This window comes from Macaca mulatta, chromosome 5 (genome assembly GCF_049350105.2).
Source record: "Macaca mulatta isolate MMU2019108-1 chromosome 5, T2T-MMU8v2.0, whole genome shotgun sequence".
Classification (NCBI taxonomy): Eukaryota; Metazoa; Chordata; class Mammalia; order Primates; family Cercopithecidae; genus Macaca; species Macaca mulatta.
In genome coordinates this window covers 12,637,802-12,661,280 of record NC_133410.1, presented here as the reverse complement: position 1 = coordinate 12,661,280, position 23,479 = coordinate 12,637,802, and the positions used below count along the sequence as shown (strand labels likewise).

The 23,479-nt window shown below is 39.7% G+C and overlaps 1 protein-coding gene across 2 annotated transcripts in view; it reads left to right on the top strand.

Moving 5' to 3' along the window:
- BOD1L1 (biorientation of chromosomes in cell division 1 like 1) overlaps positions 1–19,812 on the top strand; it is a 59,184-nt gene extending 39,372 nt beyond the window's left edge. The window contains exons 16-27 of one of the 2 annotated variants that reach the window (XM_015138008.3): positions 308–380; positions 1,603–1,682; positions 5,349–5,433; positions 5,768–5,841; positions 6,838–6,913; positions 6,993–7,027; positions 8,075–8,120; positions 10,713–10,762; positions 10,854–10,938; positions 11,347–11,500; positions 15,394–15,534; positions 18,425–19,812. In XM_015138008.3, the coding sequence (XP_014993494.3) occupies positions 308–380; positions 1,603–1,682; positions 5,349–5,433; positions 5,768–5,841; positions 6,838–6,913; positions 6,993–7,027; positions 8,075–8,120; positions 10,713–10,762; positions 10,854–10,938; positions 11,347–11,500; positions 15,394–15,534; positions 18,425–18,542 (1,017 nt within the window). In that variant the 3' untranslated portion in view covers positions 18,543–19,812. The remainder of the gene's footprint in view (positions 1–307; positions 381–1,602; positions 1,683–5,348; positions 5,434–5,767; positions 5,842–6,837; positions 6,914–6,992; positions 7,028–8,074; positions 8,121–10,712; positions 10,763–10,853; positions 10,939–11,346; positions 11,501–15,393; positions 15,535–18,424) is intronic. The other variant, XM_001098928.4, reaches the window with a different exon arrangement.
- The last annotated feature ends 3,667 nt before the right edge of the window (positions 19,813–23,479 follow it).

The following is a 23,479-nucleotide window of genomic DNA, read 5'->3' as shown; positions in this document are numbered from 1 at the left end:
GTAGCTGGGACTACAGGCACCCACCACCATGCCTGGCTAATTTTTTTCTCTATTTTTAGTAGAGATGGTTTTTCACCATGTTGGCTAGGATGGTCTTGATCTCCTGACCTCGTGATCCACCCGCCTCGGCCTCCCAAAGTGCTGGGATTACAGGCGTGAACCACCGCACCCGGCCAAGTGTTCTAGATTTTTTTAAAATGTGTATCTCAACTTATTCCCAAGGTTAGAAACTAATACAGTGTGCCCCCATTTCAGTTTATTTGAATCAAGATTCTATGGCCTTTGATCTAGTCATTCTTAATTCCAGGTTGAAGAGGAAGAAAGGCATATGCCTAAAAGAAAAAGAAAGAAGCATTATCTCTCTTCAGAAGATGAACTGGGTATTTATATATGTTTCTGTTTTAGACATCTGTGAAAAATCATATTTTTTTATATCCAAAAGAGTGAGCCAAAAACAGAGAGAATTTTTGAGGATAGTAACTGTCTACTTCACAAGTCTTGAGGCTAATTTGTTTCTAGACTGGCTTGATACCTCCAGGGTCCTTTCTGGACCTCAGTCTAGAAACTAGATTGTTTCCTGCAGAAGACCCAACCCCTGGATCTCAAAGATAGACTCTCTCTGGAACCACACCCCGGGGCCCAGCCAGGTGCCACTGCAGTCTGTATTTTGTATCATAAGCAGATGCCCTACAGAGCTAGTGAAGCACTTTAGTCCCAAAGTGCCTCTAACACCCCTTCTGTGCTTCATACTATTGATTTTCTCATGGTCTGTAATGGTGCCCTCTAGTAGAACAACAGTAATAGAAGTGTTGTACATTCATTTTGTCTAATACAGAAGCTACTAGCCACATGTCACTGTTGAGCACTTGAGAGTGGTCAGTGGAAACAAAAGACTGAATTTTTAATTGTTTTTAAATTATTTTGTATTTCAGTAGCCACTTGTGGTTAGTGACTATCATGTTGAACAGTGCACTGACCTTTAATACTTGACATAAAGGAGAAGTTCAATACTTATTGAATGACTACATGAGAAAGAATGAAGAGTGAAGAATGAAATATTTATGTTTTATATTATTTGGTAGCAATTTAATGAGTTCCTGATGTATTCAGGTACTATCTATGGTACATTATACACATTCCCATTTAATCTTTACAATAAACTTGTAAGTTAGGTGTTGTTGTCATCTTATAAATAAAGAGATTAAGGTTCTGAAACATGACGATTTTATCTTCACCACATAAATCTGATTCCAAAGCCCATGGTCTCAATTACTATGCTATACCTCTTACGTGGTAACTCATTTAGAAAGTTAAAGTATCTCTGGAAACTATACACTAAGCCCTTCCCACAGAACCCACTACTTCATTGGTGTCATGTGACCATATGGGGATTTTTGTATTTTGTTTTATTTTTACTTTGCCAGGGCAAAAGGCAAGTGTTCAGTGCTCATATCACATGATATTATAAATATAGAGTAACTTTTGGCTTCTCTGTATCACAGGCCTAAGAAAGAAGGCTCAAACAGTCTTAAAATAGAACTATGTATTTCATTTTTCATTTAGCTTTTGTTCATTTGTGATTCTGTCTAAACTGATTTACAGATGATAATCCAGATGTCCTGGATTCCAGAATAGAAACAGCACAAAGGCAGTGTTCTGAAACTGAGCCACATGACACAAAGGTATTTTTTCCACATATTAAAGTTTTGGGTGGGGGTAGGGAGGCCTAATTACAGCATTGTGAATACTTATTATAATATTTTTTCATTTTAGTATCCCCCTTTATATGTCTCTAATAATAATCACTTTATTATAAAAGGTGTATATTTTTAGTCTTCTCCCCAAAATCAAATGTTGCACTTTATAATTCTTAAACTGCAAGATTGTCTTATTACAATTTAAATATAACATTGCTTAGGTTTTTGTTCAGTAGTATTGATTTCTTAAGGTGTCTAAATGTTTTCTTCCAAAGTAGAATGTGCTTTATCACAGATATACTTGCACCAAAATACTGAAATACAGTCACATATATTTAAATATTAGTACTTTACTCTCTAGCTTACCTCCTGTATTAGTCTGTTCTCATGCTGCTAATAAAGACATACCTGAGACTGGGTAATTTATAAAGGAAAGAGGTTTAATTGACTCACAGTTCCACATGGCTGGGGAGGCCTCACAATCATGGTGGAAGGCAAAGGAGGAGCAAAGTCACATCTTAACATAACAACAGGCAAGAGGGCATGTGCAGGGGAACTCCTCTTTATAAAAGCATCAGATCTCATGAGAGTTATTCACTGTCAGGAGAACAGCACAGGACAAACCTGCCCCCCGATTCAATTACCTCCCACTGCATCCTTCCCACTACAAGTGGGGATGATGGGACCTGTAATTCAAAATGAGATTTGAGTGGGGTCGCAGCCAAACCATATCACCTCCTACCTTTAAAATCTGGGTACTATAAGGATTGGCCTTACCCATTGCCTTTTTTCCTGTGGTCTTATTTTCATCTTATGACTCACAGAACCTCCTCACAAATTTTTATTTGTGCTCTGCTGTCTCTTTTGTTGTAGGCCCAGATTTTTTCATTCCCTACTAGATACTTCTTGGGTGTTCTTCCATTTCTGAGACTCAGTACTCTAAAATTTCTCATTGTCTGTCTAAACTAGTTCCCTCTTTTCCTCTCTCTTTCCCTAATTTAGAGAACTGATTTCCAGTTCTCTAAAACCAGACTTTGGTCTCTTTTTTCCCCCAGTAACCGAAGAACTAAATAAAAAGTAGGAAAAGATTTAATAACCTAAGAGGGAAAGTGGCATATTGTCATGAATTTTAGTTGGTTGTGACCAAAGGAAGAAACAGGCTCTTAAGCTATGTCTCACCCTGCCCTGTCCAAAATCAAAAATCCTGAGACGATCCTTCTAAATTTGAAGAAAAGTAGATTGAAGGGGTATTGTTTTATTTTCTCTTAAATTTCATGATTTTTTAATGTTAAATTTAAATAAAATCTAATGTAACTATTTTCATTAAGCAGTTTTATAGACATGGTATTTTCAGTTACTACAAAAGAATCCTTTCTTACATGAAAGCTGTCTGCAATAGCATTTATTTGATGTCATCTTAATATTAGTAATTTTTGGACAGTAAATTGGGAGTGATTTCATCATTTCTGTTAAAGTTTTCTGTGTAGTAAATATGTACCATTTTATAAAAGCAATAAAGTCATTATTCTGAAATGTGTATAGGAAGACCAAAAGAAGACCAAAATTGAGTAAGTGAAAAAATTCTAGGCACTGGAAAAATAAAAGCAGGAAATAAAAAGTGAGTTGCATGCATGTCATCAGGATCTGATTAAGTGCTTACAGGACCAAGCGTTGGTTCTGAAAGAGCCAATTCAGAAACAGAAATGCAGTTCATCCAGTGGTTTGAAGACTTTTGTGCAGGGCATCTTCAGCCCCCACTATATGAAACAGATATAAGTGTAGATGTTCTGGCTGAAATGAGGGAGAAGACCTCAAACACTTCAACCCGCTCCAACACACACACACACACACACACACACACACACACACACACACACTCACACTCACACTCTCACTCTCTCTCTCTCTCTCTCTCTCTTTCTCTCTCTCTCTCCCTCCCCCCGGCGTCACACACGTGCTGCCTCGCTCCCTCTCACACACACATTCTCTCTCACACTCTCTCTCTCTCTCACACACACACACACACACACACACACACACACACAGAGCACTTGAAGAGGTCCTGCGATGAAAATGGCAGTGCAGCATGAGGGTCTCAGTGAAGCCTCAATGTTGATGTGTTGATAAGGTCAGAGCAAATAGGTTTCTCCTTGGCTTTCCCAAGTGAGTGGACCTTCCATCCTCTAAATTAGCACTCTCTCAAGGTACCACAAGCCCTCAGAATGTGAGAAGAAATGGTAGAACCACCATTTATATATGCCTTTTATCTAAAAATCTTAAAAATTAATCTCTACTAATATTTACTGTGTAGATTGGCCCTGATGCTATCACTGAAAGTGAGCTCTCCTCTGACGTCACCTGTTAGTCTTATATTGTAATCGCACGTCTTGGACCTAGTTATGTAGTACTGTCAGAGTACCTTAAGGGAAGCTGGGAGTCCCACAACACAGAGGACTTGACATTGAGACCCTCACTTATTTGTTCACTTTCAGCATTTTATGACTTAATAGCTTACAGATGCTCAACTAAATGAATTTGCAGAGTTTGTTTACCTTGTTTTAATTGAACTGACCCTCCCAAAACAGACACTGGTTTGAGATTTCTGCAAAAATAACCACAACAAAAAACCCCATAAGACACAGAGAGTATTTGTAATCCAGATACAAACAAATAACAAGAGAAATGGCTGAACTGACACTTCTTTTACTAGGAAGTAACAGAAGCTCTGTGTCATCCTCATTGTTAGGTAAAAAAGAATGAAGATCTAATCATATCTGACATGAAGTGGGCCAGAAATTCCAGTGTTTCAGAAGACTGTGTGAAATGTGGATTTGCTTTTATATCCATCCCCTTCCAGTCCCTGAAAGGCTATATCAAAACCCAATGACATTGAATTCTTCCAAGTAGGGAAGTCGGGGGTGAGGGCATTTCATTATAGATCCCTTTAAATTTTGAACCACGAGAATATATTTCTACTCAAAAATAAGTAAAATTAAAATTAATGGAAATGTGGATTTACAGTTGTTTATAATGGGCCATTAAAGTAAAATTAATGCTTACTTTAGTTGCCTATTTAATCTTGATCTTATTCTACTTTATATATTTTTGTTTATATACTGTATTAGTATTATAGTATAAACAATTTGGCATTTCATGCTGAGAACTTTCTTGCTACTACGGGGGGATAATTTAATTGCTGAACGATCACTGCTCCAATTCAGCCCATCTGGATACCCATAAATTCCCTTTGGCACCTCCCAAATTATTGCTTCCCCACATCTGCCCCCTCCATCACCCCACAAAGATGAATATCTGTTGCCAATATCTGTCCATTTTTCCTTTGGAGTTTGTCTTAAAAAGACAAAATCCAAGCGGAGGGAGGAGAAGAGCAATTTCTATTTTGCAGGAAAGAAAATGGCCTTGATATTTTATACTTGAACCTTATCTCATGCTTTTCTGTTCTCAGAATGTTTTTTTTTTTAATAGTCTCACTAGCAGCAATAATAGTTACATTTCAAAAACATTTTCCAAAAGACTATCCTAAAAAAGAGGGAGTTTTTTTGAAATAGAAAGGCATACTTGGGTGGGGAGGATGAATGGATGAAGGCTTCAGTTTGAAGAAGCTTCTGGTCTTTTTCAACTTCTCTATAGGAAGAGAACTCCAGAGATTTGGAAGAATTATCTAAAACCAGTTCTGAGACAAATAGCACTGCCTCCAGGGTCATGGAAGAAAAAGGTGAGTAAAACATCTGCTTAGGTAAATTGACTGAACCTTCAAAGCAGCCATCGTATCTCTCAACAACCGAAACATCTATTCTGCTCATTTACTTTCCCTGTATAATAAAGTGCCTCATGCTTAAGATTAGGGATCATTTTTAATTTGGATCCTGCTATACCCAAAATGTGCTGTTTACTAGTCACCCCAACTCAGGCTTACTAATTTTGATGGTAGAAACATGAAAATGGAGTGTGTGTTCATGTGTGGCTGCAGCTATGTAGGTCACTTGGGTAAAGATGGGGAAGGCTGACCGTGGTCACTAGCAGTGGACAAAGCTCTTCCTTTTCTACAGATGAATATAGCAGCAGTGAAACTACTGGTGAAAAGCCAGAGCAGAACGATGATGACACCATAAAATCTCAGGAGGTGAGATGTGCTTTTCATATTTATTTGTTCACAATTATTTAAGCACTAAAACCAAATTAAATTCGTTAAATACTGTTACCTTGAGTTTTTCTTAAGTACTTTGAAGGAGCTCGGGGTTTTTTTAGTGCAATGGGGCACCATTTCATACAGTGCATTTTATCAGTGTCATTTTGATTAATTTTGTTGTCTTCATCTTTGTTTCTTCAAAACATTTGTATGAGACCCACTTATGTCATAGCCAGAAAGGATCAGCTCAGTGCTCTACATCAGTGTCAACGTCAGGTTCCTGGCCTAACATTGGAGGCTGTCTGAGCCATGGAGTCCAGCTAGGATGAAATGGGAACAGCAGCAGGTTGTGCAGAAGGCATGCAGGGAATACTCTAGGGGACCTAGTTCATGAGGCAAGGTCATGGATTCCTGGGGGCTGCAGGCACAGACAGCATCCCAGCCCTGCCCACTGTAACCCATAGATTTTCAGGGAGCCCGTGGAGCAGAGAATTGCAGTGGCTTGAGACTGAGCACCATAAATCAAGAGACACAGCCTGTGCACTAGCCAGATCTAGATAACCATCACCAAGTTTGCCCATTTTAAATCTTTCGTTGTTGTTCTCACTTCTGTATGTATGATATATTCAGTGGACTCCATTATTTTTTATAAGGGTTACCATTTGGTCACAACTAACTTGGGCTAAATCCCAATTAAATGGACATACATATTTATTACAGAAGTAAAAGGTAACACTTTGATTACTTCATTGTCTCAAAATCATCACGGCTCCTTTAATTTATGACAGTTAGTGATATTTATCAGGTTGAAGGAACTACAGTGAGATAAGTAAATAAAACACTAAGCCCTACATCACATATTTTTAAAGTGACAAAGCTAGGATTTGAGCTCTCTTAAACAGGAACTCTAAGTCTGATTTTTGAGAAAACTTTGTATAATAAAGGATTAAATTTTTTTTTAATTGCTGTTGTTTTTAATTTCCCCCTTAGGAAGATCAGCCAATAATTATTAAAAGGAAAAGAGGAAGACCTCGCAAATACCCTGTAGAAACAACGTTAAAAATGAGTAGGTACTTGGTGTGTTTTCAGTTCACACACAAGAAATTTTTGAACCGATTTTCTAAGAGAATTTTTTTTTTTTTTAGAAGACGACTCCAAAACAGATACTGGCATTGCCACTGTAAGTAATTGCAAAACACGACAATTTCAAATACTTGCTCTTAACCTGAAAAGGGTATAATGCACTATCTAGTATTTTGAACTTTATTTTTTAAGTACTTGAAAAGCTTTAAAAGAGTTTCCTAAATAAAATACTGAGTAACCATTCAAATATTTTGATTACTAGTATCTTTGTGTAAACAGAGTTATATTAGTTGTTCTTCATTCTTATTCCATTCTAACTCATGAGTTTGATTATTTAAAAATTATCTAGGGATTTATCTTCCTGCGGCTACCTGTGGTTAAAATACACAAATTAGCTATTTTATATGATTTTGAGATAGTGGCTTCTTTAGAGAGACTTGTGAGTTGTCTTGCCATCTTACTACTTTCTATGGAATTCTTTTTGACCTAAAATATACACTGATTTCAGTGCAGGAAAATCCTCAGTGATACTTTATGTTTGAACGTTCTTTATCTTTGACCCTGATGTATATACCCACCAAAATCATTGTATCAGGATTCCATCGCATGCATTTCAATGGATTATTATAAGAAGAGCATTATAAGGAGAACAGACGTGTGTTCACTGACCTAACAAAAGAACATGGGATTCAAGCCTCAGTTTTGCCACTTACCCCGAGACCTGTGACTTAGGGTCAGTCATGGACCCTCGGGTGACTCAGTTTCCTTGAATGTAAAGTGGTATGATGCCTGTAGTACTTATCTCATAGAATTATTATAAGACAAAACCAGAGAAGCACATGGGAATGCATTTACCAACATGTAAAATGGTTTGTCTTGGGGAATATTAACCACAGTGGCCATGCTGCATTGCCTCACTTCTCATCCTCTAGCTTTGCAAAAGGGAAGTAACTTATTGGAAAGTCTGTATTTAGAAGCTCAGGCATCCATGTTTGGCTAGGTATACTTAATTATAGAAAATAGGTCTCAAATATGCCTATGTAAATAAAGATCCTATACCACTTTTATATCATTGATTGCATTTCTATGTGATGATTATAAACTGCTGATTTTAATTTTTTTGTTGTTGTTTATTTAAACATAGGTAGAACAGTCTCCACCTAGCAGCAAACTGAAAGTAATGCCAACAGGTCTGTACCTAGAGCATTCCTTTGTGTGTGATCTGAGGCGGGGCAGGAGAGGCTGGCTCTTGGAGAATGTTGGGGACTTCCATTCTGCTTCTCATTGAAGTGGGTGGCCCCCTTGGTAAAAATAGTTGTCCTTGTATCTGGGAGAGACTATTGACTTACGGAGTCCAGGACTCAAGAATTGAAATTGTTTTGACTCTTTTTCTTTTCATTCCAAGGAGAAAAATATATTCCAAAATGTTGCTAATGATTAGCTCTGGAGGGTGGAATAATGGGAGCATTCCATATTATTTGTCACTATTGCATGCATTTTCCAGATATTTTTTGCAATGTGTGTGTATCCATTTTGTGGTCTAAAATTTTTTACATAAAAGCAAGAGGAGCCATTAGTGAGCTTTGAAGTGCTGATATCAACAACAAAGGTTAATGTGACAGCTATTTTGTATCAAATAAATAGCATGGTCAGATCGATAAAGTATATATTCTGATCAGCAAATAAAGCAAATAGGTAATATAAAATTTTTCCCACATTTATGTGTGATCGTACTTCATTTTTTCTTGTGTCTTGGTAAATTAAGGTTTGTTTATTTTTTAAAAGAGGGAGGAGATTCTGCACATTTGGTCTTCACCAGTTTGTATTAATAATTTTGTAGTATTTGAATCCATACAAGAAGAAATCTTTGTAACTTGAGTGCCCTTTAAGGACGCTAATTAAAGCTGTGTGATTCAGAATGTTTTCTGAATGTGGGTAAAATGATGACCATTTTAAGACAGTCCTCTTTGTTGACCTTTCTATTGGGTTAACTTTTTCATTTTCATTGGTATTTTAAACCTGCAAAAAATGATGACTACTACAGTCACCAAAAAGAAGTACCTTTGAGTTTTTGAGTGCCTGATGAACATCCCCATAATCTCAGCTTCAACTAGTGCATTGAACTAATCTTTACTTTTCTTACCATGAAACAGTCTCAGAAAATTGTAACATCTGCAGAAAGCAAATGCATAAAGAATGTATGTATGCACCCTACAAACAGGTCATAAGATGTACTTTTTTAACTACCATGATGTCTTTGGAGTCAAAAGATTTCTACCTGTCACTCTACTTGTTAGTTATGTGACTCTGAACAAATTACATAAATCAAGTTACTCAAGCCTGGTTTGTTCAGACTATAAGCTAGGATCATAATACTTGTAGAGCTACATTGAAATTGAAAAGTCCATATTAGCCAAGTGTGGTGGCTGACACCTGTAATCTCAGCACTTTCCGAGGCCTCCACAGGAGAATCACTGGAGCCCAGGAGTTGGAGGCTGCAGTAAACTATGATTGCACCACTGCACTCTAGCCTGGGCAACAGAGCAAGACCCTGTCTCATAAAAATAAAAGTACCAGTTATATATCCTTATTCGAAATGCCTAGGACATCAGAAGTGTTTCAGATTTTGAATTTATTCAGATTTTGGAATATTTGCATTTCCCAGTTGAGCATTCCTAATCAGAATTCAGAATGCTCCAGTGGCATTTCCTTTGAGGGTCATGTTGGTGCTCAAAAAGTTTTGGATTCTAGGACATTTTAAATTTTGGATCGTCAGATTAAGGATGCTCTGCCTGTATATCATTCCAACTTGCAGTTACTGGTACATATTGTGAGCTCCTTATATGCCCCTTTTTTATTCTTTCTTTGGGGTCAGAACATTTAAGCTGAAAGGGATCATAAAAGTAGTCTAACCCAGCCAGGCGTGGTGGCTCAGAGGCCTGTAATCCCAGCACTTTGGGAGGCCAAGACGGGTGGATCACCCGAGGTCAGCAGTTCAAGACTAGCCTGGCCAACATGGTGAAACCCTGTCTCTACTAAAAATACAAAAAACTAGCTGGGTGTGGTGGTTGGCACCTGTAATCCCAGCTACTCGGGAGGCTGAGGCAGGAGAATTGCTTGAACCCAGGAGGCGGAGGCTGCAGTGAGCCAAGATCATGCCACTGCACTCCAGCCTGAGTGACTGAGTGAAACTCTGTCTTAGAAAAAAAAAGTAGTCTAATCCAACTTCCTATTTTGTAGCTGAAAAAAACTGAGGGGCCGGGCGCGGTGGCTCACGCCTGTAATCCCAGCACTTTGGGAGGCCGAGGCGGGCGGATCACAAGGTCAGGAGATCGAGACCACGGTGAAACCCCGTCTCTACTAAAAATACAAAAAAATTAGCCGGGCGCGGTTGTGGGCGCCTGTAGTCCCAGCTACTCAGGAGGCTGAGGCAGGAGAATGGCGTGAACCCGGGAGGCGGAGCTTGCAGTGAGCCGAGATCGCGCCACTGCACTCCAGCCTGGGCGACAGAGCGAGACTCCGTCTCAAAAAAAAAAAAAAAAAAAACTGAGGGTCAGCAAATAAAATAAAATCTGAAATGAAAACTTAGGTTTTGTAACTCACAATCCAATGTGATCTCTGCTAGGTATTCTGATTCTATCTTTGCTTGACTGATAACAAAATAATAATGAAGTGTATAACAGTGTATTAATTAATACTGATACACAGATAAGCCAGACTGACTGTTGAAATTTAAATTTACAGTAATAAAATATTAATGCAGAGATTTCCTTTTCTTAAAGATGAATCCAATAAAGAAACAGCTAACCTACAAGAAAGAAGTATAAGCAATGTAAGTGTTAAATTTCTTATCAAGATATGTTTACAAATCAACTTAAATGCTCAACTGACCACCCTTTGAACTTTAATTTTATTGCTTCTAGGATGATGGTGAAGAAAAAACAGTAGCAAGTGTGCGTCGGAGAGGAAGAAAACCCAAACGTTCTCTCACTGTGTCAGATGATGCAGGTATGCTTCTAGCAAATTCTTAATAAGTCTTATTGTTTCAAAATCACCTTTTTTAAGAGTTTTTCTTTGAATGAGGAAAAATCCAATGGGATACGGCTAATATTAATATTACATAAATATGTGTGAAATAGGTCTAAGCCCATGTCAGAAATGGTACATCCCAGATGCTTTTCTGAGTACATGTGAATTTTTTATGAACGCTGGCTGTGAACTGCATATGTAAACTATCCAAAATGTGTTTGAGATTAAGTTAAACAGTTGTGAACTGCAAGTGCTGAAACAAAAAGGAAGTGGAAAACCACTTCTCTGCCTCCAAGTCCCTAATATCCTAAGTTCTAAACTCTATGACTCTCTCCCTTGGATCTTTGGGAATTGTATAATCCAGGTGTTACCCTTCTATTTGAACAGAATCCTCAGAGCCAGAAAGAAAACGCCAGAAATCAGTTTCTGAACCAGCAGAGGACAAGAAAGAGCAGGAGTCTGATGAGGAAGAGGAAGAAGAGGAAGAGGATGAGCCTTCAGGAGCCACCACAAGATCCACCACCAGATCAGAGGCTCAGAGGTAATGGGGGCAGCACAGAGCTGCCAGAGACCTTCACCAGCTTCTCCATCTGAAAACTGCTCTGGGTTTTCTGGGATTCTCTTTGTACTAACTGAATCATTCATACTTCAGTGGAAGTGTTTCCCTTTCATTTTTATTGTTAGTGGGCACATAGTTCTTGGAGAACACATTTTCTGTCCTAAACCATTTTAGGGGATTGCTTCAGAGTCCTTACCAGGTTTTAAACGTCTATTTGGTGGAACCCATTCAATTCTTTACGAATATTTTTTGAGCATCTACCATCCTTCAGACGTTGTATTGAGCACCATTCATGAATATGGACATACATAAAACATCATCCCTGCTCTCAGCATACTTATTTCAACCCAGAAAGCAGGAGGAACCAGGCCCATGCACTGCCGTCATCACATGCATCTCACCAGTGCTATGCAATAGGTTGATCATAGGAAAGTGCCCAAATTTGACCAATTTTGAGGTACATAATTTCATATATTTCCCAAAATGTGTTCTCTCAAGCCCTATCGTAGCCAGAAACCTCTAAGAAAAAGAGTACCATGGTCAGATGAGTTTGGGAATGACAGTGAATTCTCTCTCCTTCTCAGTTACATGTTCATTAAAACATTGAGGGTTTGGCAAACTCCAGGGCTCGGCGCGGTGGCTCACGCCTGTAATCCCAGCACTTTGGGAGGCCAGGGTGGGTGAATCATGAGGTCAGGAGATCGAGACCATCCTGGCCAACACAGTGAAACCCTGTCTGTACTAAAATGCAAAAAATTAGCCAGGCATGGTGGCTCGCGCCTGTAGTCCCAGCTACTCGGGAGGCTGAGGCAGGGGAATCGCTTAAACGTGGGAGGCGGAGGTTGCCATGAGCCGAGATGGCTCCACTGCACTCCAGCCTGGTGATACAGCGAGACTCCATCTCAAAAAAAAAAAGGGTTTGGCAAACTCCTAAAGGAAAGAAGCCGGTTGAACTTTGTTTAAACAAGCATTATTTGCTGATACCCCTTTTCTGTTGTTGGCCTATATCATTATAACTGTTCATCCAGTATTCCTTTTCCCATGGCACATTTGAGAAATGGTACATAACTGTGTAGTCTCATCCTAACCGTTAATAATTTTCCCAAACATGAATATTTTCCAGGCTGAGCATAGTAGCTCATGCTTGTAATCCCAACACTCTGGGAGACGAAGATGGGAGAATCACTTGAGCCCAGGAGTTTGAGACCAGCCTGGGCAACACAGGGAGACCCCATCTCTACAAAAAAATCTTGAAAATTAGCTGGGCGTGGTGGCATGAGCCTGTAGTCCCAGCTGCTTGGGAGGCTGAAATGGGAGGATCGCTTGAGCCCAGGAGGTTGAGGCTGCAGTGAGCTGTGATCACACCACTGCACTGTAGCCTGGGTGACAGTGAGACTCTGTCTCTGAAAAAATGTATATTTTTTAAATTTTTAATTAATGTGATTTATAAGGTGTTAATCTTGGTATCATCTTATTTAATTTCATTATTCAAGATCAAAAAGTTCAGGAAGATTTATTTCAAAAATAACACTTAACACCATAATATGATAGTATCTTGTGTTTACATAAAGACTTAAAATCAGGGCTGGGTGCAGTGGCTTACACCTGTAATCCCAGCACTTTGGGAGGCTGAGGCCAGCGGATCATGAGGTCAGGAGTTCGAGACCAGCCTGGTCAATATGGTAAAACCCTGTCTCTACTAAAAATATAAAAAATCAGCCAGGCGTGGTGGCATGTGCCTGTAATCCCAGCTACTCGGGAGGCTGAGGCAGGAGAATCAGTTGAACTCGGGAGGCGGAGGTTGCAGTAAGCCGAGATCACGCCATTGCACTCCAGCCTGGGTGACAGAGTGAGACTCCATCTCAAAAAAAAACTTAAAATCAACTTGTTTCTAATTCCTCCAAACTTAACACATTATTAGCCATTTGTGCCATGGTTTGATTTCTCAAAGAATCAGATTTTAGAGCCAAAGGATTCTAGAAGCTCACACGGCGAAAGTTATAAGGTGGTCTCATATTTGTTTTTTTAGGTGGAGCAACTCAGATAATTAGAAAAGAAGTCACAGAATCCAAATTGCTGCTGCTAGGAGAGGGTGAGGGTGCTGGAGCCCAAAACCCATGCATTTGGGTATAGCATCCATCCCACCAGAATTACTGCTTCCCTCTAAAACCGTTGTGGAAAGTAGGGCTCCACTCAGAGAACGTTCCATAGGCCTTCTAGCCGTCTAGTGAGTGTCTAGAAATTGCTCTCCGATTTGCCTTTTATAAATTCTTTAAAAATCTTATTTGATGTATCTGATTCTGTAATCACTTGGATTATTAAAGTTCTTCTTCATGCACTTTATAATATAAACTTTTGATTTACAAATGAGTTCTTTTCTCTCTAGTTTGGATTCCTTGGCATTGGTTGATCAGTCCCAGGGCTCTGATGTTTTCATAATTTCACAAATTGTCTGGGTTGGGTGGGCTCTTAGTGATCATGTAGTACCACTAGCCAGTCATGCCTGAGTCACTGCACCTGCATCTCCTCTGAAAGGGTCTTCCTGCTTTTGCATGGACCTCAGTGGCCACATCCTCCTCAGCATTCTCTGACTTGTGTTCAGTAGAAGCCGGCCTCCCTATGGCTTCTACTCTTGATTCTAGTTCTACTTTCAGAACCTTCTGTCTAATTTTCCCTTACATATTTGAGGGCAGCTTCCAGGTCTTCTCTGCTTGCTTCTTGAGCCCTTTCATCATCCCTGTTTGTGCTCCTCAATGACCTTTATCCTCTTTTAGACGCAAATATGCAGCTGGGCGCAGTGGCTCATGCCTGTAATCCCAGTTACTCAGGAGGCTGAGGCAGGAAGACTGCTTGAGGCTGGGAGTTCGAGACCAGCCTAAGCAACATAACAAGACGCTGTGTCTTAAAAAAAAAAAAAAAATAATAAAAATAAAAAAATAAAAAAATAAAAGAGGCCACGCACTGTGGCTCACGCCTGTAATCCCAGCAGTTTGGGAGTCCAAGGCTGGTGGATCACTTGAGGCCAGGAGTTCAAGACCAGCCTGGCCAACATGGTGAAACCTCATCTAAAAGAACAAAAAATAGCCGAGCGTCATGGCAGACTCCTATAATCCCAGCTACTTGGGAAGCTAAGGCAGGAGAATTGCTTGAACCCGGGAGGTGGATGTTGCAGTGAAAAGAGATTGTAGCACTGCACTCCAGCCTGGGTGACAGAGCGAGGCTCTTTCTCAAAAGAAAGAAAGAGAGAAAGGAAAGGAAAGAAAAAGGAAGGAAAGGAAGGAAGGGAAAGGAAGGAAAGAGAAAGAAGCAAACTCTGTATACCAAGTGTGGTCTAATGAATCCAGAAGAGGACTGTTTTACCTTATTTTCTGGATATTTTTCTTCAGTGTGCATCCTCATTACTGAGCCTCAAATTGAAAAACACACCAGTTAAACAAGTTCCTTTTTCAGAGTTTTTACTGGTTAATCAGAATTCCTTATCAAATTCTTGTGCAATTGACTACTTGGGCCTTAACACTTAGCTTTGTGAATTGTACTGTCATTAATCTTGGCCCTTTATTCTACCCTGATGAGCTCTTTTGTAATCTTTATTTTGTCAGCCAGTATATTTTCTATTTTTCACAGATACATCTCTTTTCTAAATCACAATAAAATACCACGCACAGTAAGAGCAAAGATAGTGTCACACAAGCAGAGGTAGTTGTAGATGACATTAAGATCGACTTATCAGCAGTGGTCAGCAAAACCAACCATTTTTCTGATTTGAGTTCCTATTGTTCTGACTTGCCCACAAGGAGCGTCATACTTCCTAAATAGTTCCAGGGACTGGAGTATTCAGTGCTACCATTGCCCAGTGTTTCTATAATCTGTTTCAGAAAGCAACATAGCAAGCCATCTGCACGTGCAACATCCAAACTTGGCAGCCCAGACACAGTTTCTCCTAGAAATCGCCACAAATTAGCAAAAGAGAAGTTACCTACCAGCGAAAAAGTTAGTAACTCTCCCCCATTAGGAAGGTAAGTCCCTGCTTACACTTCAAGTAATTTTTAACCCCCTAAGACTATTTTTGGTGCAATAATGCTTTCTTCCTAATTTCCTTTAAGATTTTGTCTCACCAAATAACTGTTTTTGGGGATCATTGGTTTCCAAGAAGAATGGGAAGGGCTGCAGAAGGTGTCTCTGTGGCCCCGCCAGTCTGGCCTTGCCGCAGTGGATTGCCACACAGGCTTGCCCTTGACACCTGTGAGCCTTATCTGCCTTCTCCCATCCGCCAAGACCAAAGGCAAGGCAGTGTGGTAAAGCAGATAACAGCCCAGAACCAGTTCTGTGCTAGGTAGAGCATTGGAGAGGTGATGAGGTGATAAAGCTTCCTCTTTCAGGCACAGCCCCTGCCAGCTTACACCTTTCACTGCAGCCTTACTAGTCTTACTGCCTCCCAGAGGTGGTCCTAAGCCTGCCTTTCTTGCCTTTGCTTGAGCTAGTGAGGAGTGCACCAGCACCTCCAGTAAGTCAGATCCTTTCCATCCTGCTTCAGCCTGTTTTCATCTCTTCTTCTTGCTGCGCTTCTGGTCAGTACTGGGCACTTGAGATGCCACATAGCATTGGTTTGGTATATTCCTTTTATTTACCCCTCTGAGCTCTAGCTTTCTTTCTTCAGATAGGAACTTGTCATATTTTCTATACATTATCATATTCCAAAGTAAAAGACTCTTCACTGTACACAAAAACCGTTTTGACCTCTTACCACATTTTCATCTTCACAGCATACTTGCACGTATGTGCTGTTTTCCCCACGTTCTAGAAACGAAAGCAAACTATAGCGCTAGGCACTTTCACAAATATGCTCTCATTTAACTCTCATTGAGTGAATTGTAACAGTTACTTCTATTTTATATGTGAGGGACAGAATCTCAGGAAGGTTTGCATGCATACTACTCAAAATTGAACATGCAGTCGAATCACTTGAGGCTCTTTGTAAAATGCAGATCTAGGGTCTGTAAGTCTAGGGTGGGGCCTGTGAGTTGGCATTTCCAACAAGCTCCTCAGTGACCAGTGCCCCTGGTCACAGACCACATTCTGGGTGAACTGGAAGGGCCTGGATAAGCTACGAAGCTCACATGGCTGGGGAGAAGCAGCCTGACTCAGAGCTTCTGTTAGCTGCCATTTGGCCCCCAGCACAATGCTGCGCACGGCACCTTTACTGAAGAGGTGTTCATTGAGTGGCTGGTGGCTTTCCATGGAAATGGTTTGAAATGGATTATCAACAAACACATTTTCAGTCATTGTCAACACATGCCAGAACCACATCATCTGCAACAATTTTTGACTCAATTTGAGTTTATTTACTTTTGCTGTCAAACAATAAATGAAAGACGTGTCTTCATATCAGTAGAGTCCCGTTTCTCCGTCTCTTGCAATTTTGGTTTTCCAAGCCTTTTATTCATTGACAGGACATTTACTGCCTGCTTGCCATGTTTTGGGCATTTCTGTAGGCACTGGAGTTAGAAAAATGAATAAATCTCAGCAGCTGCCCTAGAAAATCATTGGGTCTAATTGGGAGAGATATATGTATATAAGACTTTCAAACTTTTTTGGCAACAACCCACTATCAGAATGTTTTGCAATACAGCTGGTGCTCACATTCCTGCTACTGTAACTGAAACAAAATTTTCATGAGTCAAATTTAGTAGATGTGATACAAGTGGTATTTTCTGTTGTGTCCTATTAATATCTTGTTTTAAAATATTGATTGTAACTTGTAGTTACAAAATATTGATTGTAACTTGTAGAAACACAGCAGATAAATTACAATGATAAATGCTGTGGTAAAGACCTAAAGTCTTCATGTCAATAAAGTCGCATTTCTCTGTGGGGGATTCCAAAGATAGGGCATCTTGCTCTGTGATGTGGAAGGTGCAGGACTACAGTCCCAGATGGTGCACAAGTAGAAGGCAGAATTATAAAAGGCTCTGTGTGGGAGGCCGAGACGGGTGGATCACAAGGTCAGGAGATCTAGACCATCCTGGCTAACATGGTGAAACCCCGTCTCTGCTAAAAAATACAAAAAACCAGCCGGGCGAGGTGGCAGGCGCCTGTAGTCCCAGCTACTCGGGAGGCTGAGGTGGGAGAATGGCATAAACCCGGGAGGCGGAGCTTGCAGTGAGCTGAGATCCGGCCACTGCACTCCAGCCTGGGCAACAGAGTGAGACTCTGTCTCAAAAAAAAAAAAAAAAAAAAAAAAGGCTCTGTGTTCTATGCTCTGGATGATTTTCTCCTGAAAGCATCGGAGACCCAAGAGGAACTACTTCATACATCTCCTGGACAGTAACATGATTAATTGGAGTTTCCAACAAATAATTTTAATCACAGACTGTATTAACAGGGTATGCTGGTTACAGGGAGATTGGTTAGAATGTTCTTCTGAAATTCCTGTGGCTTTTTTAACACAGCTATTTTCTGTAATCCTGTGCTACGAAGTATGATTTTGCACTTGGTCCAACCTAGGTTGAAATCCTGCTGTGTTCTTGCTAATTGTTTGAACTTAGAACAGTTTCTATATTGGTGGGACCTACTGTTGATGTCTTTGTTTTATAGATGAAAGAACTAGGGCCCAGAGAAGGAAGTGGACTTGAGCACCATCAGCACCTAGAGTGTGGTAGAGCTGGAACCAGAGCACAGGCTTCACACTTCTCTTCCAGTGTCCTGTGTTTGTGTGTGAGTTTGACAGCAAAGAACCAGTTAGCTCGAGCTCTTCGCGAAATAGCTCCTTTTCGTGTATAAATTTTACTGGGTTTTTCTTTTCTTAGCTGTCAAGTTCAAAACTCTTCCATTTTTTTAAGGAACTCCCAAGTTATTTGAAGCAACTGCTTTTAAACCTCACCATTGCCTTGACTTTGCTTAATGCAGATCAAAGACACAGCTGTCCCCTTCTATCAAGCGCAAGAGAGAAGTCAGCCCTCCTGGGGCCCGAACAAGAGGCCAGCAAAGGGTGGAGGAAGCCCCTGTGAAAAAAGCGAAGCGATAATCCTGACCACTGCTGCCCTAGGCTTATGGAGGAACACAGTGGAGAGGAAAGAGACATGCCTCGGTGGCCATAGGCTTCTCTTTAACCAGGAAAAAGATATGCATGTGCTGTAAGTCCCTAGGTGCAAGCTTTTTCTTGTTATGTTTTAAACAGCTTTATAAACTATTGTTCATAGAAGATATTATGTACATTTATTTCAGATAAAGGACAATAAGTTTACTTTGTATCTGAACTCAAAACAAAGTAGTTGTATATTTTAACATTCAAAATTGGGATTTCCCAATGTGACACATCATGAATGCAAACCCCTCCAGCCCATCAGACACCAGGCTGCCTACTGGTAATCTGTGTATAGTATATAAACATGTAAAAATAGGTTGTATTTTACTCTATGTATGATGCTAATCAATGAACACTATTTATTTTACAGAGAAAACTTATCTGTGAACTTTACTATATATCTGTTTATTTTACTTTATTATTATTTTTTTTAAATAAAAAAGGGTTTTAAATGCTATGCAGTGATTAGTAGAAAATTTTTTAGGACTCTGCCTGCCCTGTAACTATCTTAATATGATCTGGCAGAAACTCGCATGTATCCAAGTAAAGTAGTTTAGCTAAAGAAAGTTTCTCCATTGCTTTTCTGTTCACAGTCGTGGCTCTGTTTTTTAAGAATGTAACGTTTTTAGATTATACTTGCATCTGTGACTTTACTACCAGCCCCATTGACATAAAACAGGTTCTGGTTCAGGTAAAGTTGCGTCAGTCACCTGCAGCAGAAACCCTCTCTGCTGGTGTTCATTCCCCTGCTCTGTGCTGTTCTGAAGCTTCTACCAATACTCTTTCCATATTGTCTTTTTCAGTGAAGAGAAAGGCATTCAAGATTAGGTCCCTCCTGTCTATCCAGTTTCAGGATTTTATGTTGTTTTATACACAGTTGTTTCAGTATAGAAACTGGCTTTATTGCCAGGTGTTTTTTTAAACATGTTTTAACTCTCATATGAGCAAACTGTCCAACTTCAGTTTTTCATAAGATTAAACTTCTTACGATCAAATTTGTCTCTTGCAATGATGTGATGAGTTGCCAAATAATTGAGATTATTTTTAAATGTTTTGTTCATATTCTTGTTTTATAATTAAAATTTACATTCAGTGTGTATGGGTTTTTTTTTATTTTTATTTTGACTCTTAATGTCAGGTGGATATTTCTGTCATTTTACATGGTTTCTTACTGAGATTTTATATATAAATTATAAAATGTTTACCAAAATTTGAGTGGTAAGAATTTTATTTGTGTGTTTTAAAATTTGTCTGCATGAAAACCGTTTCTTCTCTCTAAATAATTGGTCTTACCTATATCGTTCCATGTTCACATTCAAATTTGAGTCAGTGATGGCGTTTCTCAGTAGAACTGAACTTGGTAGAACTGAACTCTGTAGAATTGAACTCTGTAGAACTGAACTTGGAAGAACTGAACTTTAGATCCAGAAAGGCCCTTAGAGACGAGGAATATGAGAGTTTCTCATTTTTATGTATATGGATGACTTTTAACCAAAGCTCAAAAATCTAAAGTGATTTGTCTTAAAAGTAAGAAATGCAAATCAAAGCCACAGTGAGGTACCAGTTAGAATGGCTTTTATTAAAAAGTCAAAAAATAACAGGTCTTGGTGAGAAAAGGGAACTCTTATACACTGTTGGTAGGACTGTAAATTAGTTCAGTTCTTGTGGAAAGCAGTTTGGAGATTTCTCAAAAAGTTAAAATGAATTACCATTTGACCCAGCAATCCCATTACCAGGTATATGCCCAAAGGAAAGTAAATTGTTCTTCCAAAAAGACATCTGCACTTAGATGTTTATGACAGCACTACTCACAATAACAAAGACAAGGAATCAACCTAGGTGCCCGTCAACGGTGGATTGGATAAAGGAAATGTGGAGCGTACACACCATGGAATTCTCTGTAGCCATAAAAAGGAACGAAATCATGTCCTTTACAGCAACACTGATGCAGCTGCAGGCCATTATTCTAAGTAAATGCACGCAGGAACAGAAAACCAAATCTAAAATACAAAATACAAGTAAAAAATGTAAAAAGTAAAAGGGTAGAAGCTGAACCAGTTTCCAAGGTTCCTGATTCCTTTGGTCATAGCCTTTGCACCAGTCAGTCAGTTTTAGACTGGTTCACCAGCAGTGCATTCTGAAAACGCAGTCTTACTGTGACACTGATGTTACTCAGTTTAGTAATGGCTGCTGTTGGCATGACCCTATAGGGACCGGGTAGTTGGAGTGTGCAGAAATGCTGCCTCTCGATAAAACTGGAAATAGTGGAAATACGTGAAGAATTTTATGATGGGGAAGTCAGCTAAACCACATACCTTCCAATGATTCTAATACAAGACTTCGGAAATAGGTGGAAGCAATTCTTAGTCATCACAATGATTTGCTACTAAAAGTATTGAGCAGAAGGAAGGAAGTCAGGAATGCAAAACATACTGCAATTTACAGGACAGTCCCTGACTCCAAAAAAAATATCCAGCCTAAAATCCAGTAGTTTCCACTAACTCACTGAGAAGCACTTGCAGACCATCTCCAAATTTGACATTTCCCAGGCCTTGGCTTGGTTACCACTGCCACTGCCTCACTGCTTCTCCATAAGCAACCTGAACAAGAGCCCACCTGCTTTCCCATCCCAGAGCTGAGACAAGGCTAGGAGGATCACACAAGACTTAGTGAAGGCAGCAGAGCGCCCTGTGACTGAGGACAATGTGACTCAAAATGATGGCTGGTTCCTCTTCAGTTGAAGTTGGTCATCCACAACCACAATCCTTCCCTGCCTACTTCAGGCCTCTTTCCTCAGGGTGGTACCACTTGACCCCTACCACCTAGACTTTACTTAAATACTAGAGTCTACTAACAGGTTTACCATAACCACGCCAATTAGGAATGGTCATCAGGTGACACTCCTCTTCCCAATGAGATCTCATGGCGAGCTGGTGGCAACACAGACTGAACACTTTGTCTTCTAACCCCCAGGCCAGAGTTATTTATATGAAAGCCCATAGGAGGGAGGTATTGATCTTTCCACCTCAACAGCAGGCTCACTGCTCTTAGGACCATAATATATCAGAGCTTTTCCCCAAACATCTCTGTCAGTGATTAAAACCTAAGTGATTTGAGGTCAGAGGAAGATAGTTCTAACTAGAAGAAATGCTAGAAAAGTTTGCTTTTTTATTTATTATTATTTTTTTTTGGGGGGGGGATGTCTTGTTTATCATTTGTACAACAGCACCTGATATTTACTAAGATTACTGTGTAGCCATCTTTGTATGATTAAATCAAGAACAAGATACTTTTCAGAATACACTGACAGATACTGTTCTCAGGGGAAGAAAATAGTTCTAGAACCAGCACTTTTCCCACTGAAACTGCTGTGCTGGGAAAGGACACATTTGTTGAGCTACTACTCTGCCCAACACTAGGGACTCCAATGTTGGCTCAAGTCTCAAGGGCACAACCACATGAAGCAAACAGCTGGGCTGCACTAGCAGTGCCACAGAACAGCAAGTGGGAGAAGAATACCTTCCTTAGAGAAGCAGGACAAAGGACTAACTCCTGGCAGATGAAGGGAGTTTACTTTTAAAAGTCTAAAATGGAGTTTCAAGCAAGGTTGGAACCTAAAGAGAGTATTTTGGAAGCTGACGAGCAGGGACAACTGGAGACAATAATGGATGCCATTTTTACTACTAAGTCAACCTTTCAGAAACTTCCTGGAGGAAGATACAGATAATACTATATCTTGGCATTACACAAAACAGTAGTTCCAAGAGATGCTTCCTCACACAATAGCCCTTCTTGGAAGTTCATTGTGCACAGTAACAAATATAAATTCTAAGAAATTATGAGAGGAATCAGGTTAATTTGTTGAACCTAGAATTTTCCAAGGTTATCATTAAACCTTTAGAGTACCTGCTTTCTTTCCCTAAACCACACACTCAGAAACTTAATTTAACGCCCATGGAAACTGATGTTGCACAAAACTTTGAAAACCCTGAAGAGTTTCAGAATAGCCCTGTGAAAGAGTATCATACACCCAATGTCATAGTTGGGAGAATTTAAGCACAGGGCCATTACATAACTTGCTTAAGAACACACATATGAAGCATAACTAGTATTAGAACCAAGATCTTGTTCAAAGATTTCCTCCACTTCATTCACCTAGCTAGTGCCCACAACAGATCTAAGTGGAAACAGCTTTCCCTTGACATTCTCTTGAAGTATGTTTGATTTTAAAAAAAAAAAAGAAAGAAAAGAAAAATAGCAGTGGGCATGGTGGCTCACGCCTGCAATCCCAGTACTTTGGGAAGCCAAGGCGAGCGGATCACTTGAGGTCAGGAGTTCGAGACCAGCCTGGTCAACATGCGAAAACCCCGTTTCTACTGAAAATACAAAAATTAGCCAGGCGTGGTTGTGCATGTCTGTAATCCCAGCTACCTGGGAGGCTAAGATGGGAGGATTGCTTGAACCCAGGAGGCAGAGGTTGCGGTGAGCTGAGATTGCTCCACTGCACTACAGCCTGGGAGACAGAGGGAGACTCCATCTCAAAAAAACAAAACAAAACAAATGTTATAAAATCTTAATTTTTCTTTATTATATGAGCAATGTTTCTATTGTAGAAAATTAAAAATAAACAATAAAGAGGAAAAAAATCACTGGTAATCCCAAAGTCAGATATCACTATTAACAGTCTGATGTGTAATTCTTCCAGGTCTTTTTCTATTTACCTATACTCAAAACTCATATACTACAAATCATTGAATCTAAAACGCTATTGACTATAAAATGTCCATGCACCATTACTTTGTATACTATTAGGAAAGAGAAACGCCATAACACAAAAATTAATGATGTTCTTAATGGCATGCATGAATCAGTTATAT